At 45.2% G+C, this 19,303-nt stretch overlaps 1 protein-coding gene across 1 annotated transcript; it reads right to left on the bottom strand.

The window, feature by feature from the left end:
- Nucleotides 1-8,571: 8,571 nt before the first annotated feature.
- Nucleotides 8,572-19,124, bottom strand: LOC119466225 (neuronal acetylcholine receptor subunit beta-3-like). The gene is made up of 7 exons (XM_037726707.2): nucleotides 18,972-19,124; nucleotides 16,622-16,767; nucleotides 16,519-16,563; nucleotides 16,223-16,329; nucleotides 15,161-15,459; nucleotides 13,373-13,576; nucleotides 8,572-9,089 (listed from the first exon to the last, which is right to left on the bottom strand). The coding sequence occupies exons 1-7, from the start codon at nucleotides 19,042-19,044 to the stop codon at nucleotides 8,593-8,595; spliced, it is 1,371 nt and encodes a 456-aa protein (XP_037582635.2). The 5' UTR covers nucleotides 19,045-19,124; the 3' UTR covers nucleotides 8,572-8,592.
- Between the last annotated feature and the right edge of the window lie 179 nt (nucleotides 19,125-19,303).

The raw sequence follows: 19,303 nt of genomic DNA, 5'->3' as shown, positions 1-19,303 counted from the left end.
CAATTCAATTGCAATTATTATACAAGTGTGATACAAATACTGGTATGAGTAAAATGATGAGATGCAATAGAGAATACCACGCATATAACAATGTAAATCATTGTAATTTGAGACAATTACACAAATTATACACAATGTAAATACAAGGTGTCCTACAGTTGCATAACAAAAAACGCGTAACTTTCTTGTCTTTACATTTTCTATTTCAATCTCGTTCTCATGCAGATAATTCAGGAGAGCAGGGAGAGAATGTCGAAGCATCTGTGTACCATCAGATGCTCGGGAATTCGGCACGCTCCAAATATCTATGACGCGTAGGGTAAATGCGTGTCTTCAATGTTAAGTGAGCAATAGAGTCTAACATCTTGTCAGGGGTGATATTTTGTGTGTATTTTATTGCCAGCGTATATGCATAAAGACTGGGAATGGAGATAAGGTTAAAGCGCTTGAAAAGGGGTTTAGTACGTGCGCACAAAGGCTTACTAGCTATGTGTCGAAGTGCTTTTTTTTTTTTAGCGTACGCAGGCGGTTTATGTTTGTTGAGTTGTTTTACCTCAAACAAGCTTGCAATAATTCAAGTGAGAGGCAAACAGCGCATAGCAGATAAACAATTTTAGATTAGAAGGTAGAAAAAAATGGAATTTTGCCAATGGTGGTGACAGCTTTTGATATCCGAGTAATTATGTAATTGATGTGGGCATCCCAGGACATGTATTTATGAAAGTATACTCCAAGTGTTTTAGCTGAGTCAACCACCTACACAGCAGAAGTTAAAGAACACGATTTCCTGTTAACGCGGCTGTCGATTGTCTTGGAGTGAAAAGGGCGGCTTTGTTTTTGTTAACATTTATTTCTAATGACTTCAGAATACTCCATGTGCTCAAATTTTCAAGGCATTCATTTATGTCCCGTTGAACCAATTTGCAATCAATATCACAAAATAGAAGTGTTGTGTCATCTGCGTTCATGATATATGTTGGTTTTCGGTTTATGCAAGTAATACCATTGCTACGAAAATTAAACAACAATGACCCAAGAATACTTATCGCTTTAAGTGCAGATAAAGTATCATCTATAGTGCAACGCCTTTGCATGCGGTATGGCAGATAGGAAGTTGTGAGTGTTAAAGGCAGGCCTGGAATTCCGTAAAGTTCCAGTTTACTTAGCAACGTTGTGTGGTGTAAACAGTCGAATGCCTTTGAAAAATCGATGTACAAGCCAGATGATCAGCTTGTTTTTTTTCAAAGGCTCTTAGTATAACTTCTTTTTTGAGCTAAAGGCGCTTGTTCAGTGGATCTTCCCTTGCGAAAGCCATATTGAACGGTGTTTATTAGATTGATTTTACAGCGAAGTTTGACATTTGGCCATGCACATGGGCGTCCGGACGGGGGAGCACCCTCCCACCCCTGTAATTTTGGTTACACTTTTTTTTTGCACCAGCAGAAAGTCACACAGCTTGATTAGCACACTTTTCCCCCCCCCCCCCCCCCTCATATCTATATGAAACGCCCTTCAGGATTGCGAGCCAAGTTTTCACGTTACACACTGTGACTAATCTTGCCGGTCATGTCAATGTGGAGAGTGAAAACCTGGCTACGCTCAACAAATGACAAATGACAGGCTGGACAGCCTTTGTATGATGAGTGTGCACCGAGAGCGTGTAGTGAAACACAAGGATGACTTTATCATCTGTGTCATCAGGCAATTTGCTCAGAAAAACCGGAGGCGTCTGCAGCTGCTACATTCAAGAAAGACTGGCTGACTGCAGTTACATGTTGGTGAACATATTGCGCTGTGCGCTGGTGATCAGTTCGCATGAGTCGAGAACCTGCACGCAGCGAGAGTGAGTGAGTGAGTGAGTGAGTGAACTTTATTGGGTCCACAATAGACGCGAGTAAACTCGACGTCACCTGGCTAGGCCCACTCGGGGACCATCAGGTCAAACCTGATCACTCTTTTTCACGAAGCGATGGTAACTCTGCGCATTTTGCTTATTAAGTTTGTTTCTTTGTTCGTTAATAAAATCCAGTGTTTTTTTCTCCAAGCCCGGCACTAAGTTGCTGTTTCTAATTTTGGTTTCATGTGCGTAGTTTAAACCGCGAATAGTGCTTTTAAACCGCGAATAGTGCCTTGGTGCTAACTGGACCCCTCCCCCGCAAAAAGTTCTGCAGACGCCCTTAGTAATGCATTATCTTTTCCAAGCCTTTGGAAAATACTGGCGAGATAGAAGTTGGGTGGTAGTTCAACAAGTTGTGTTCGTCCTCCCGCCCCCCCCCCCCCCCCCCCCCTTAAAAACCACAATAACTTTGGATACTTCCATCATTTTAGGGAAGTGTCCGGTAGAAAGAGCCAAATTAAAGACATAAGTAAGTGGTGGTGAGATTGCGTCAAGCGAATATTTAATAGGTTTTATTTGTTTGCCGTCTATGTCGCATGACGTGGTATTGCTTAATGAAGCGATTATGACCTGAACGTCTACTTCACGTGTTGTTTTAAGATACAAACTGTTTGTGTTCCTGGGGACCATTCTTGTGGAGACGAAAAGTCATCACAGTGCGTCATGATTTTGGATGCGGCTTTCCTGCTTAACGACTGTTATTTAAGATCTACTGAATCTTGTCTACATCCCGAGTGCCTCCTACATAAAGTAGGTTAGCTTGCTCATCTTTGCGTGCTAGTATTTGCCCGTCTTTCGTCCAGACAAACTTCCATCCACAAGCTTTTTTTTCCTCACCTGCCATCCCCAACAAACGGACAGAGATGTTCGTTCACACAAATTGAGGAGATAGATAGCGACATCAGTCATTGGTAGGCGAGACTTCCTGGCCTTTTGAAGAAGCGAGTCACGTTTGCGCCTGCTCCTGAACTGGACTACAATGTTGGGGCAAGAGCCTTCAGTGCGAGATTTCACTCGGTGAAGTGCTACGATATCGTCCGAAGTAACCAGCTCATTTAGCAACGTTCCAATCTGACATACAGTCGTTGCCAACATCCTGTTTTATCTTGAAGGGACAGCAACGGCGTGGTTCCAGAATCACCCTGTGTGGGTATGTACCATGTGTGGGTATGTGCCAATCACTTTAAGGTCATCATCATCATCATCATCATCATCATCATCATCATCCGCAGTGATTGGAAGAATGGAGCGGGACAATGTTTTATGACGTCCTGGGTCTTCCACCAACTGCGTACGGAAACCAATACATGTTCAGAGATGCAAATATTATTGTAGATTATTACACATGATACGCACGCACGATTTGGTGTTTTTACCTCGCCATGTAACAGGAAACGCCATTAAAAAAAGGCATTTGTCACTGAAAAAAAATACAATTCCGTGCCACTACCATTGTAGGTATTTATTTAGCAGTAACGGCAAAGCTCGGCCTTTTCAAGCAAAGCGCGGACGGCTGCATGAAGGTGTCCGTTGCCATATGTGATCATTTGTGAGACCGCTGCGCTCCCGTCTATTGAAGGCGAAGTTTCCACCACAGGCTATTTTTCAAACGAAGCCTTGATCACAGCCACCTCCGAGTACTTGTGTCAGGTTGCACGTTTTGTATGAAGCATGAATTCCTGCTGCAGCAAACTGCTGAAGCTCAGCAGCATCGAAGCTGTCGCGCGCCGTCACGTGCACGTGTTTTACTTCTTTCGGGCTTTCTTGGTCTGACAAGATGACTTTTTGGGCCTCGAGGTTCCGGGTTTAGCGCTCTTCTTAGGTCGCTTGGCTGCCCGGGCATTTCCCTTGACGGAGGCACGCTTCCGGATTTCGCCGGAGTCAATGGCCATCGCGAACTTCAAGTTCTGACCGTCCAGGGTGTGGCAGGCGGGATCCTTGACAGCGCCGATGAGCTCATTGGGCGTAGAGAACTTGACCTTGCAAGGCCCGGTAGAGGACACCTTGATTACGGTGCCCGTTTTAAAGACAGCTGCCAGCTTCTCCTTGTTGAGGAACTCATTCGGCACATTCCATACGTCCAGCGTGTCGGACGACACCGGCAGGCACGTTCCCGGGTCATGCCAGCGCTCGCCCATGTGCCTAGCCCTGATGGGACATCCTCTGACCATGGCGCCGTTGAGCGCTTGAGCGGCTGCGACAGCTTCTTCGTCGGTGCCGTACACCGCAAAGAAGTGGACCAGATTATCACCCTTGATGAGGCTTTTAGTTTCGACGGCGCCTTCGCAGAGGCCTACGACGTCTTCCGTCTTGACGCCCTTGGCGAAGCAGGATAACTTCACCCTACGCGTGTCGAGCTCCTCGTAGTCGATGACCCGAGAGACTGGAATGTGTTCTTGGAGTTTTACCGTCCTGAAGGGTGCGCCGCGAGGACCCTCCTTATCTTTGCGCTTCGAACCGGTTGGTTCAAGTCGAGCGGTCGGCTCTCGCTCCTTCGACGTCTCTCCCGCGTCGTCGTCGGTGGCTGGCTTCTGGCGCTCGGCTTCAACGTCGACGGCGACCCGGTGTTGACTCGAAGGACCGGCGCCGTCGTTCGGCAGGGAGTTGGCGTCGCGTTGCTTGTCGTTATTCTCACCCGGCTGCGCACGGTTCGACATGCTGCGGCCAGCTTTGCCACCGTCCATCTTTTGGGCCTCGTACGCCTAAAGAAGAGCCAGCCTTCCCGACAGGCTTCGCGACGTCGTCGTTGTCGTCGCCTTTGACATATGGCACGCGAGGGGTGATCGGTAGAGGTAGAGGTAGAGCCTTGGAGTTACTGGCACATACCCACTCTGGGGGATTGGTCAAGAACCGGGTAGTTTGAAATAACAATGAGAAAGGAGATGTATAAAATAATGCAAACATAAATGTGGGAATATATACGCATCTGAGAATGAATAATTAGAATATATCAAATGACTTGAATAGAATAAAGGAATAAATGATGACTAAAAAAAAAGAAGTAGACAGCTAGTCATCAAATTTGTAAAAATATTTCGGAACCCTAAGCCCTGGTTTTGTCATCTAAATCTTTCTGACCCTGTAATCTAATTCTGGATGGCATCGACAACCTTCCTGTCACTGTGCCCAAGGGTAGAGGCCCCCAATGATAGTAAATTTTGAACATTTAATTCTAATCTAAGAAGGCGGAACGGTGTTTCTAAGGTTCTTTTTCGCAATTCAGAATATATTTGACAGACAATGAGAAAATGATCTAATGTTTCAAAGTTCGCAATGCAAACATATGGCCTTGCTTCCCGTTAACTAAGTGGTCAGTACTGCCTATACTTAAATAATAATGAACATAAATTCTAAAACAATATTTGAAAAGGGAGCATACCAATGTTTGACGAAGCTTAAAGAATGCGATCTAATCTTAATAATACGGAAAAGGTGTTTAACATGACAGTTTTCCTGTAGCAATGACGTCATCATCACCATCATCATCATCATCATCATCATCAGCCTAAACTTATGTCCACTGCAGGACGAAGGCCTCTCCCTGTGATCTCCAATTACCCCTGTCTTACGCTAGCTGGTTCCAACTTGCACCTGCAAATTTCCTAAGTTCTCTCTTAAAGCTGTGCGAAATGTTTCCACGATACGTTTGTTTATTAATTCTGACCGTGGTTGTTCTTTCCTTTAATATGAAGGTTATGTATTATGTATAACATCTACTTTTCTTTAACCGGCCGCTGTGAAGCTGCCCTGTGTATGGGGTGGAGAGTTCCCCTCAAGCTGCTACTTGCAGCTTTTTGCCTGGTCATTCTCGCAACCTTTTTGGTGTTGCATAATAAATTCAATTCAATTCAATCACCCCGCCTAGTTTTCTGCCGTCCTGGACGGCGCTTCCCTTCTCTTGGTATCTATTCTGTAACTCTAATGGTCCACCGGTTATTATATAACCTACGCATTATATAGCCTGCCCAGCTGCATTTTTTTCTCTTAATGTCAATTAGAATACCGGCTATCCCCGTTTATTCTCTGATCCACACCACTCTCTTCCGCTGTCTCTTAACGTTAGGCCTACATGTTTCGTTCCATCCCAGGAGGTTGAAAAAAAGATGTCGCAGTTTCGCCTGAAAGGCGAAGCATCAATTCCGATAGCAAATTAGTAGAGAGCTATTCGGAGTAGGGATAGTAGTTTTATCGGCTGCATACACTTGGACATATTCGCTTACTAACTGAATTAACAAGCGTGGTGTCAGCGCGCACAAGGAAACATGAATAGATCACATTCGACGACCGCAGACAACCACTGTTAAAACTCTGGCAGCAAGCGCAGCCGCCGCAGCGAGCGAAGGTTCGTGCGGTCTATCGCTTCAACGGAAACTGAGCGGCGAATGCACAGAGCATACAAAGGTCAGAGCCGTGTGGAGATCGCTTTCAAGATACGGTGCGCTTGACAGCCCACACGGGCGCAAAGTACAAGCGCAGTTGTTGGCAGAGTAGAAGCTGCCCCCCCCCCCCCCACCTCCCTCCCGCGCTGCCTTCCCGCTTTCCTCCTTTCGCGTGGGAGATTGAGTGGATAGTTCCTCTTGTGCCCGGTTGCAAGACACGCATTTGGTGCCGCAACACAGCGTCGCCCCCCCCCCTCCCTCCCTCCCTCCCTCCCATACCTCCACGGCCTTTCGCGCGACAGAAGTCGCGTTTGCTCCCCGCTGTGCGTTCGCTCTCCGTGATAGCGCGCTTCCACTCGCACATACGGTGCGCGGCGACGATTTTATCGCCCTTAGACTTTATACGGAACCTCACGGCGACAGCGACGACAGAAATACACTTGAAGTGTCCATATCATTGCTATCGCAATAAAAACCTTCTTGGTTCCATCACTCTTTTTGCTGTCCTTAACTTGTTCTCGAGATTCTTTGTTAACCTCCAAGTTTCTGCCTCATATGTTAGCACCGGTAGAATGCAATGATTGTACACTTTTCTTTTTAACGGCAGTGGAAAGCTCCCAGTCATGATTTGGCGATGCCGGCTGACTGTTTTGCTGCTCATTTTTCTTCAATGTATGACGCGATAATATCTGTCAGCAGCAGGCTTCAGATACGATGATTAGCACAGTTCAATAAGAAGCTCATCTATGAATGGATCCGACGTTTGAATCCCTCGTTCTCTTGTGGTCCAGATGGAATTCCCTCCGTCATTTTAAATGCTTACGGCAACAGATGTGCGCCGGTATTTACATCTATTTTTATAACTTTCTAAATTCTTTCCACCTTTCCCCGCATTTGGAAAACTGCTCGTGTTTTCCCTGTATTTAAGTCTGGTTCCGAAACGAATGTCTCGAACTACAGGTTGATTTCACTCCTGAGTGTCACATCCGAGATTTTTGAGCTTGCCCTTCGCACCATAGTTTCTTGTAGTGTAAGGAGCTTGTTCACACCAAACCAACACGGATGTCTCTGTGGTCGCTCAACCGTCACCAATCTTGCGAGCTTTACGACACGGACCTCTGCGCCAGTATTCCAGAAGGAGCAAGTAGATACCGTGTACTGCGACCTCAGTAAATCTTTTGATGTGGACAGCCATCCAATGCTCCTCGTAAAGCTTACGGATGACGGTATTGATCGATGCTTCAGTCGTAGCTCTCCTTCGCAAGTATCGTCTGGAGAGGTCTTTATTATCTGGTGATAACCTTTATTAACTTTCCCTTACGTTTGCGTCTTTATTTGTGCAGTTTTTCCGACTGTACTTGCTCACTAACCTTCTGTTCATTTTCGGTTTATCTTACCTTTGTCGACACATGAGAGCTTGTTTCAACAACATTCTATATCCTTTGTTGTGTGCCAATATTATGCCCAAATGGATTTTCTGTACACAGATATTTTCTTTGGCCTTCGTATTCTTTTTTAAAAAGTTGTTACGTTGTATTTTCATTAGAATACCTGCGCGTCAGTATTAAAACCTCACTGTTCTTTTCTGGGCGCATAATCTATAGGCTGCATTGATTAATTTATTTTATGCACTCTCGATCACGCATTGTTTGTGTTTTTTCTCCATTTTTCTGTCGTAAATTCGCCGTGGCTTTCGTTGATTGTAAGCTGTTATTTTTTCATAATTGTCGTTTTCTATTTCATGTTCGTTTCCCCTGTGTTTGTATTTATTTTTACCGTGTGCCAGCACTCAGCCCTTAGGGTTGTCCTTGGGCACGTTAAATAAACATGATTGATTGATTGATGATTGTTAATATTATTATTAGTAGTAGTAGGAGTAATAGTGATAGTAGTAGTAATGGCAGTATTATTATTATTATTATTATTATTATTATTATTATTATTATTATTATTAGTAGTAGTAGTAGTAGTAGTAGTAGTAGTAGTAGTAGTAGTAGTAGTAGTAGTAGTAGTAGTAGTAGTAGTAGTAGTAGTAGTAGTAGTAGTACCTGTATTGACATATTGAAGAGTTGATTCCCTGTGTTTTGTATATATGTAGACAATCACGTTGTATGATTAACTCCCTTTTACACCCCATCCTCGTTTTCCGTTTCCTTATTTGTTTCTCCAACTCACATTGTTTTGTCTACCACATTTGCCTTCTCTGTACATTTTGTCTCGCGTATCACTTTTTGCGTGTACCAGTACGAAGGGTCCCGTAGCTGTTGCTGGTCACTAAATAAACCTTAGATTGATTGATTATTACTTTTAATAATATTATATTGTCGTTGTTGTTGTAGTAGTAGTCATTGTCATAGTTGCAGCGAGGATTGCTACTGTTGTTCGTAGGCATGCTACCTCGCTCCCCAGCGTGGTAACGTGGTAGTGAGGTAAGGCCCCCCGAACACCAGGCGAAATGAGATGAACGCCACGACGAAGGCGACGAACAGCGCCCTGTCGACGGCTCGCGACACGGCGCACCATTCCTCCCTGAGTCGCGGCTCCTGATTGGTCGAAGCCGGGGCCGCCGCCACCTCCGCCGGCCGCCATTGTTGGGTCGTGGCTGAGATGCTCCATCTCCGTTTCTCGCGCGGCCGCCGACGAAGCCGGCTGGAAGCCGCCGACGCATAGGAACTGCCAGAAGGGTGTCTCCAGAAAGTTGACCAGACCCCGAGGAACCTCGCACCGGTCGGCGGAGTGCAGCAGCTTGTGAGTAGCGACGGCCCAAGCCAGGGACACGGCAGCCAGCGTTGCCGATAGGGACAGGAATACCACTGGCAAGAAAAAGAAAGAGGAAAAGAAAAAAGAAGCTTAGTGGCCTTTAACGAGCGTCGGTGAATTCCAGTGGGATTGACTGATTGGCTGATTTGTGTAACATCGGAGTGCTTCAATACTTCAAAAGGACTCTGGTAATATGTTGGGCTAGTTGGCAATACTAGGCGAACATGAATCATCAAAATGTGCGGTGGTGTCCATGCGTGCGTGTGCTTTTGTCACAGGTACATTCCTCCTTTATTTCTTATGTCTCCAAACAGTGCGCGTTTCCACATTTTCTCTGTGAAGCAGTTCAGCTAAGAGCTTGCTGTACTTCGGTCTGGCTCAATACCGACCGACTTAATGGTACTAATATTTCGGGCGAGAAGAAAGGGAACCGAGGGGCCCGACTTTTATTAATCATATTATAAGAAGCCAACAAACGATATTTCGGGCGTGACGTATAATGCGGTTGATAGAGTTACTGATTATTTGGGTTTGTCGCCACAAGATAACACACTGGGCTTATCGTTACTTACAATTCTACCAAAGGCCCCCGAAGCCACTGAGCATGATAAATACTTATTTTCCGTAATTATTTTTCATTTCTGCAATTTATAAAATAAAGCTCCCTCCAACTATTTGTTTCTGTAAAGCGTTTTCTACCCTTAGCACAGTTACCATAGGAAAAGCCACCTTTACGGAGCCGTAGAGAGCGTGGAGACGACTTTGTGCGCTGACGAAGGAACCGAAGTGAGAATAAATTTTATTTTGTAACCCACGGACTCCTTCTGCGATTCCAGGGAGGTCAGACGAATGGCTGGTGGAGCGGAGGCACTCTGCAGACAGCTCGTCCGAAATCTCCACGTGGTCTGCAGTTGCCGCGTCTGTCGTGGTCGGAGAGGTTTGGGAGTTTGCCTTACTGAAGACCTTCGCTTTCCCCAAGATCATTACTACACACGAGTGGAATGTCGATGTTTCTCTGAGACTAAATTAACACTTGAAAGGAATTTTGTTGATAAAGAGAAGATAATTAAATGATCAATTGTTCATGAACGCACAATCGTATTAAAATGTATTCATTCTCTGAACTGTTCATATACACTTTACCGGATATATAAAAGAAGAGGTACTGTTAAAATTGTTCATCGTTTATGGGGAGGGACACTGAGAAAGTTAGCATGGGAGTCTCTTTATTTCGGATATAAATAATAAATATGACAACACATACGTTCCTGTTGCATCAACGTAGTTCCAGCGCCTCTAGTGAGAGTATCACCGGACGAGTAAGGCGGAGATCAGGCTGACGAAAAGGACTTCTTCGCCATAAGTCGTTTCCTTTGAATTCTAAAACTGCGACATTTTGCAAAGAAATGGTCATGGTTTCAGCTTTACTGCCATAATAACAATTAGGGGAAGGAGCCAAAGCAGGCCTGCGTGAATAAATTTAAGCGGTGGCATTCGGCAAAGCAGTCTAGTAAATTAAACTTCAATATTTTTTTTGTGCAACGCCATCTACTGGGCCAGGAGAACTTAAGGTGCTGAAAATTAGTGTTGGCTGTTGGGGAATAGATTAACAAAATTCTCGGAGAACGTTAGGTGAATCTGGCACTGTCAGAAAAGAACAAACGGACAGGGAGTCGTTCATTATAACATCAGAAGAAATAGTTGTGAAAAGTTTTCGTAGTGCTGGGATGTCGACCGATAACTCTGCATGAAATATCGTGACGTAATAACGGTGCGCGCAGCCGCAGCCCTTTATTTTTTGCTACTAATATGCTTTTCTAAATCTTTTGTTTCTGCTGTGTAAATGAACAATAAATAAATAAATAAATAAATAAATAAATAAATAAATAAATAAATAAATAAATAAATAAACTGTCATTCTTGAACTGCTCGTAAAAGAGCGATTCGCAGCTTGATGGTGATAATGATTTATTGGCATCCCCTTTGAAACGGGGCGGTGAAAAATAGTCACTAGCCTGCTTGAGCTAATAAAGTATGCTATGCAGCCAGATTGAACGGAGTAGCCACCAGGTGGACTCCGGCGAAACAATATTAGCGTGGACGTGGTTTCCGAGATGGGCTGCCATACGCGGACCGCATCGCAGCCCCCGATTTCGGAGGCCGTGGTGTGGATTGCACCTCGCGTCGTCTGCTAGCCAGTACTACACACATGCGTATACGGTGTGCGTATATCGTGCAAACGCTGTTTGTTTTGTGGATGCAGCGCACTGTCGATAAATTTTCTGCCCTTTTTCGACCACGACGAAGAGAAACATTGAGCCTTGCAGCTGTCGTTTTCGAGCTGTATTGAGATCAGTGATTGGTCGAGTTCGACCAGCTAGGGCGCCTCGATGCCAGCGCCGCTTACAGGGTCGGGACGGCCTTTGAACCGCCCCGCGCCGCCGCTCTGGCTTTTCGGCGCCATGTTGGTTCTTTCGCGCCGGCTGTCGAGCTGAACGGACGCGCGCTCCATTTGCTTTCTTGGTGGCGTTGTGGTGCGAGAGCTCGTGTTTTGTGTAGTCTCTTGTGATGTTCGTGCTTGTTAACGAAACATGACGGCCTGCTTTGTCGCTCTGTGCACTGGATCGACCGCGAAAGAGCCGCGAGTATTTTGTTACCGGAGCGACGTTGAACGAAGGAAGGGCAGCGCAAGTAAAACGTGACAGCTGGGTACCGACGGACACAACGAAGATATGCGAGTGAGGATCATGATTTTGTGAAGGATAATGTCCCTTTGTAATCCTTTTCATTTTCACAGAGAAGCTGCTTGTGTATGTTGGCGTGCCTTTTATAGTGATTATAAGGCTTCATATATGGCGTGATCGCCGTGTTTGACTTGTTGCAATGGCGTAGGTTTATTCTAGACGTTTGGGAATTAACCTTTTTCTTGTAGCTAGAAGTATTGGGGCACTTGTAAACTCGTTTCCTGGATACGCAATCGATGACAGTACCTACCTGGTCGATTTTCTTTCAGCAAAAATTAAACAAGCACAAAGCATCACTCAGTCGGAAGAGAGTGATGAGAGAAGCGACTTCATTCTCGACTTAGAGGAAGTTTCATCTCTTGGGGAAGATGTGCTCGCCCACTTGGCAGGCTTTTTGTTGAAGCCGATTATCCGCACTGTGGAACACTGCTCTGTGTGCATGCTAGCGGGTGAAGAACCTCCACAGGCACACCACCTTGATAAACTAAATGAATATGTCCAAGGTGGCAAATTTTAATTTATGCAAGCAGACAAATTCTGGACTTTGTTTTTATTGTGAGGGTGTTCTCAAGTCTTTTGCTGAAGCTCAAGATCTGAGCTGTCTGAGAAACACCATTTAAAGCACCGAAGGAAATTATTGGAAAGAATGTAACCTTGCCAGAAAACCCATGTTATCAGCAGCACAAATATGTGATGGGAAAACTTCTTGAGCGATTTGTGTCCACACATATCTGCATCTATCTGCGATGGCTTAACACTCCTGAAAAGGCAACTGAGTGTTATGCTAGCAAGACTGTAGCAGGTACGAGCGTGCAGTAGGGCAACCACATTTTAACCAGATAACCTTGCTGAGAGCTTATAAAGTGGATTAAAATTAGTGCTTACTTTTGTAAATAAATTTTGTTTGAGTGTTGAAAACTGTTCTCAATGCATTTTTCTTCTTCAGCAGGCACCTGAACTGCTGCAGGCCTACTCACGCGACGTCTCCTAATTTTTCTCTCAGTTTCATAAATATGACGGGAAAACCCTAAGCAGCAATATTACTATTAAAAGAGCTTCAAACTTAACATTTCATCAAGTGTACAATTCCAGTAATATTTGTGGGTCGTTTACCAGTGAAATAAGTAAATAAAAAAGGGGGTAACCTCGCAAACAAATCGTGCTGCACCTTCAGGTTGCGATACAAGCGAAAAGTGTCGGACAACCTCTTTTGAAACGAGCACTCTATGCAAGCACGACGAAGAGAAACATCGAGCCTTGCAGCTGTCGTTTTCGAGCTGTATTGAGATCAGTGATTGGTCGAGTTCGACCAGCGTTATCATCGCGCCCTCCATTGGCCACACACGTTTCTATTTTATCGCTGTTCATTAATAAAAGCACAGGTCCTAGGCTTGAGATTACAGAGAAGGCAAGATGACATATGGTTGATTAGTATGGTTGATTAGTACGGTTGATTACATGGTTGATTAGTGATTGCCTTACCTGCTTTCTATCACATTTACAGTCTTAGACTATACGCTAAGGTAACTGTGTGCCAACTAGTTCGAAATGAAATCGTCACTGAATCAGGGAAAAAAGCTGGCATTCCATACCGTGAGGTGCGGTGGTAATTGATCCCTCGTGGTGTTTGGCGAGCGTAGAAAGCCAGATGATAGCGACCAGAAGGTTGGCGCCACACAGGGTCACCCTGGGTCCAGTTGCGGGCAGCCAAAAGGTGGCCAGCGTCAGCAACACCACGGCCACGGTCGGGCACGCCAAGCTCGGCTCGTACGTTTTCCTCAGCACCATACGACAGCCTGTTTGCCAAGCAGTCGAGAAGAAATATTGTAAAACCCTCCACCTAATAGTAACCCTTTTTTAGTTGCACTCGACTGATAGAAACAGATAACAATGCTAGGAAAAAAAGATTTATCGTTCTCACCAGAGTTACGGAGGTGTTGCTGTTTTTGTATCTCCTGACGTACGTTACAAGCGCAGACACGACATATCATTTTCAGCGCCGAATTGTGACGCTGTGTGGATTGAACTTAGGTTGTGAACCAGACAATTATCGGTTGCGTGTACCGCTCACCTTCATCTTCAATATCTGCTTGTTGCGATGACTTGAATACTGTACTTGGTAACTTGTCGTTACCAAATACATGGTAACGACAAGTTACCATGTATTTGGTACCTCCACCATTTGGTACCTCCACCATTTAGTTACCTCAACCATGGTAAGGACAAGTTAGCAAGTACTCTTAATGAAGGTCTCTCCCTGCGATTTTCCAATTACCCCTGTCTTGCGCTAGCTGATTTCTTCCCATCTTTCTTCCCCTCTTTCTTCCCCTTCCCTTACTTAGAGTAGCAGGCCAGATGCTCCATTTTCCGGCCGACCTCTCTACATTTTCCAATCATTAAACTACTTCTTCCAACTTGCGCCTGCAAATTTCCTAACTTCATCCCACCACCTAGTTTTCTGCCGTCATCGACTGCGCTTCCCTTCTCTTGGTATCCATTCCGTAACTCTAATGGTCCACCGGTTATCCACCCTACGCATTACATGGCCTACCCAGCTCCATTTGTTTCTCTTAATGTCAATCAGAATATCGGCTATCCCCGTTTGCTCTCTGATCGTGCTTTAGTACTAGTGGGGTCTGGCGTGGGAGCTTCCAGACACCATGCCTAGCGTACTAAACAGCAGAATGAAGAAGGTGAACACGACACAAGGCTGATGCGACTGGCGAATATATAGCTCCCTTCACCCTCTTGGAGGGTGCCCCGGATGCATATATTCAAAATCTAGAAGGCACAGCGCCTTAGCAATCGCGGTTGAACGCGATTGGCTGAAACGCCGCCGGCGACGCTCGACGCCCCTTGCAACTGCCACAGCCCCTGGATAAAAAAAAAAAAAGAAAAAAAAGTGCAACTGCCGTGCAAGGGAGACTACACGCAAGCGCCGTTGTCCAGCAGAAAAAAAAAAAAAAATTTTGAACGCTTCGTTGCATACGTAAAGTTTCGTTTTTACCATGGAGTTTAAAACAGCGCTTGCATGTAGGCTCCCTATGCTGTGCGAGTATGCCGGGCCACCTAACGCCTTTTACGCTAATCTAACCTAAACCTAACCCATCGCGGGCGACTCGCAAAGGCAATAATCCTCACGGCATGACATCAGAGCGTCGCCGGCGGCGTTTCAGCCAATCGCGTTCAACCGCGATTGCTAAGGCTTCTAGATTTTCAATATAAGCGCCACGGATCCGCTCCTGGATAAAGTGTGTTGACTCGGCCCTTTCGCTGGTCTTGTTCCAATACGCTGATGGAACCCCCATGCAAGTCCATTACGAGCCAACTAGCTCAGAATCAGCCCATCCTGCTGCGTGAACAATTCAATTTCTGCTCACCGATGGCGGAATGGAAGAGGACCTTGACCCTCGGTTGCGACACTTCCCAAGCCGGGTTGTCCTCGACGTCGACGCGCACGCTGCCCTGTAAATGCACCTGGTTACTTTCAACGTCCCACGAATGGAAGATCATTTCGCAGTCGTAGCGGCTCGACCAGAAGCCCTCCGGCATCGCCACGCATCTCGCCGCCAGCTGCTTCACGTGGTCCAGCGAAACAGACCCGGACGCATGAACGCGCGCCATCATGCGGCCGTAACTTCCACCTGGTGGTGATGACGTCAGGAGTGGCGAAATGTGTCTGCAGAGGTGCAGCAGAAAAAGCACGTGCTTGCATGTGTCTATTTTGTTACTGTCTTATAACTGATTGATTGATTGGTTGATTGATTGATTGATTTTAAAGTCATAAACACGGTTAAGAGGAGCAGTCGCAAGCTTTAAATTCAGCCCAGGGCATTCGCGACACCCTTATTCCCAACCCTCATCTACGATCATCAAACATCGTCTACGATAAAACTGCAACCGAGTACACTAGGATGCACGACGAGGCTAGAACTCAATACTCAATACAGTCGGGCAATCGTTACTTGGAAATCAATCACGCAAACATCCCCCCCCCCCCTAAAAAAAAAGAAGAGAAAGAGAGAGAGAGAGAGAGAGCGAAAAAAAATAACTAAACCTAACGTTCTCTCCACTCCAAGTCATCACCTATTACTAATCGTAACAAACACGATAATGGAATTACGTCGGCACAAGACGATTTTGTTATATGCTATTAAATCGTACACAGAGTTATAGACGCAACCAGTATCCCGGCCACGGCGGCCGCATTTCGATGGGGGCGAAATGCAAAAACACCCGTGTACTTAGATTTAGGTGCACGTTAAAGAACCCCAGGTGGTCCAAATTTCCGGAGTCCCCCATGCACTACAGCGTGCCTCATAATCAGATCGTGGTTTTGGTACGTAAAACCCCATAATTTAATAGACGCAACGAGGAAAGCACAACTTAAGCTGTCACCAAGATTGAATTATCGATAAACGAAACGACGACCGCTCGCTTACGAATTTGTGGCGAGTTGCGGTACCCATATCTTTTCAGCTGGGATTATGATAACGTCTTCGCCGCCATAGTCGTCAGGCTTCCAAGTCAGGAACTCGTCTTTCCATTTCTGTAGAAGAATTAAGGCAAGATTTGAGAACGACACTCTCGGCTAGTTGATTCATGACGTCATTATAGCGCGCAGTACATCATTGGTTGTAAAACAGTCTCGTCAAATCGCAAATTAAATTGCGCACGTCATATCCCGCGGGACAAAATAAACATATAATACATATTAGTATATATACTAAAGGCTTACCGCGGACATGATTACGTTCACTTTGACCGCCTGCCTCGAATGGTCCTGAAAACAAACAGAAAATGAAGCGTTGTGGACACAACGTGTGAATACACACGCTCACCATATCGGCAATCTCCTGGATCAGCAGGTCTAACGTCAACGCCGTTACGTTCGTGTGATAGATGACTGGACGAACATCGTTGGTGTACCTCTCTGGGTCGAAGAGGTGTTTCACAAGATTCCTATGATGAACGATTCTGTTCGAACCTGTTAACAAATGCATTTTTAAAGGGGCTGGTATAAGTAATGCAACGTGACTAGTTCCTGGGTAAGTTGTTGTTTATCGAAGCCCCAACAACAAGGTACAAGTTCCCGGTGTCAGGCGGTGTAGGCCGTCGTCAAATACAATGCGACGCTGGGGGGCGACGTAGACTCGACGCCAAAGTCTGCCCGTGCCAGATCACAGCGCTGACGCGCGAAGCGACTAGCGAAGCATGAAAGCCGGCTGACGTCACCCGACGCCGCATGACTTCGCGAGACGCCGCATGGCGCCGGCCGCGGCGCCGAAAATCCGACGGAAACCTGTTGCTTGCGCTTGAGCCTTAAATGAATACTAGCGATAAGTGCTAAGCTGTATTAGTAATTACGCTTTGAAAGAGCAAGACATCCACTGTTAACGTGTGTGGGGCTTACGACGCGAAAACGAAAGACAAATGCGATGCCTCCTTGAAGATACCGCAGACACTCCGCGACGTCACAGATTTTGACAGAGTCCACTCGAGTCTCGTTATTTATCCGCAAAGGACGACATAGGAGCTTTCAAGTTTTCTTGCCCACAAATGGCCCAAGTAGAAGTATTTTGCCGTCCCATATGGCAAAGTCAGCGCTACTCTTCACTCTACGATATTTAGGCGCATTACCTTAAAAAACTTGAAACCACTTCGTGAGGCATTCGCTATAATCGTAACGGGAAACAAATTTAAATTAATCCACAGGTTTCTGGCTGTTGGTTTATTGTTCCATGAAAATGGGTCATTAAAATTAAGTGAATAAAAATGACAAACAGAAATAAATTCACGTCGAACGGAGTCCGACGTTACATGTGGCCCGCTGGTCAAGCGCGACGAGAAAAAAAAAAAAAAATAAAGAAAATACTCCAGAATCTGTGAGGTCGCATTGGCGTACAGACGGTCTGGTTTCAGCGCGAACTTCAATAAGGGAAAGTTTGGTCTTTATTTTCGGTAGTCATGATTCAACATTTGTCGCCAAACGACTGCAATAGATCTTCTTTCAATACTTTACCTGACTAAACAAATTCTGTATTGCTCTTGATAGTGTTCCTTTGAGATATTTTTGGGATCGCCAAAAGAAGATGTCAGAGTAGCACGCAGACGTGTTCTGTGACGTACACCTATTTCCATTTTATTTGACATACATACAGTCGCCTACGCAAATACGTGTATTGATCCTATGTATACACATACACCACAGCGACATCAGGAAAATGGTGAGCTGGTTTCTTCATAAAATCTTACAAGTAAATATGCTCAATTGAATTATGTAGACAGATATCACCTCCAACCAGGCATTGCTCCCGTGCACTTTTCATTATTGCATAATCTGGGAGTCATTACAGACATAAAAAGCTTGTGTAGTGCCTATAGTTTCATACAGGGACTACGCAACGATGCCCAATGCACAGCAATTTAGACTTGTTGAGAACGCGAATAAGCAATTTATGGATGCTACTTTGGCAGCCTATCTCGGCATGCTGGACGTGATAGTGGCATCAAGGCGGTGATTTTCGCTCTTGAATCCGCACATACGTAGAGTAAAAAAAAAAAAAAAAAAAAAAAAAAAAAAAAAAAAAAAAGATGCGCCAAAAGGAACGTGCCCATTGCCTGATATTACAAAATAGTTTTAGCCTTCGAACGCATATTTGTGATCGTGTACGCTCCTTTGTGATCGCTCCTTTGTGATCGTGTAATCAAAATGTGAAATTATAAAATTTGTGTAATTTGCTATTCTATAATGGTCACCACTTTGCAGGTTATGTCTTCTATTAAAAATAATGTTAAACTCAGAGAGGATGCATGCGTAAATATATTTGCATGATTTAGGGCCACACGCATTTCTAAGATAATCCTCTTGGAAACACAGAATTAGACAACTACAAATTTTGTGGGCGATTCCAAATGGTTTTCTGGCGTACTCGATGTGTGTTAGGATAGTGTACTTGAAGGTATACACTGGGCCTCTTCGATTATCCGTTCCTGACAGTCCCGGACTGCCCGAGACAGTGCTTTCAGCCAATGAGCGTTGCGTATGCAGTTTTTCGGACAGTCCGGGACTGTCAGAGACGGATAATCGAAGAGGCCCACTATGTTTTGGCCAACATTTTATCTTTGCGAAAAAACAGATCCTTCTAATACATTCTAGAGAAACTGCTATGGCAGTCCTTGCTTACTCACCCGAGTCATTAGATTCCACGCAGCTATGAAGGTAACCGAAAAGTACGCACGTGATGTACACTTTATGTAGCATGTCTGTGCTGATCTTGAAGTGAGCTAACGCAAATAAAGGAAGCGAGGCGGTTGCTTTACGCGGGGCCCAGCAGCTGCGTTTCATCAACGGTTTCGTTTTGCTTAGTATTTTGCTTTCGACATGCCACATAGCTCTACGGTTACTAGTTGTGCTGTTTGCAGCTTTGCTTTAGGTGAACTTACAATTACGTAAATGCGTTTCAACGTTAAACAAAAAATGGAACTCGTACAAGCTGACGAAAAACCACAGAAAAGCGACG

This window comes from Dermacentor silvarum, chromosome 10 (assembly GCF_013339745.2).
Source record: "Dermacentor silvarum isolate Dsil-2018 chromosome 10, BIME_Dsil_1.4, whole genome shotgun sequence".
Lineage (NCBI taxonomy): Eukaryota > Metazoa > Arthropoda > Arachnida > Ixodida > Ixodidae > Dermacentor > Dermacentor silvarum.
The sequence above is the reverse complement of the archived record's forward strand: the minus strand, read 5'-3'. Positions and strand labels throughout refer to the sequence as shown.

Excerpts from the sequence above, each read along its gene's own strand:
- LOC119466225 (XM_037726707.2), bottom strand. The coding sequence starts at position 19,044 with ATGCTACATAAAGTGTACATCACGTGCGTACTTTTCGGTTACCTTCAT. Across the intron at positions 16,768-18,971 it reads CGTGGAATCTAATGACTCGG|GTTCGAACAGAATCGTTCAT; the intron begins GTGAGTAAGCAA and ends ATTTGTTAACAG. Across the intron at positions 13,577-15,160 it reads CCTCTTCCATTCCGCCATCG|GCTGTCGTATGGTGCTGAGG; the intron begins GTGAGCAGAAAT and ends CTTGGCAAACAG.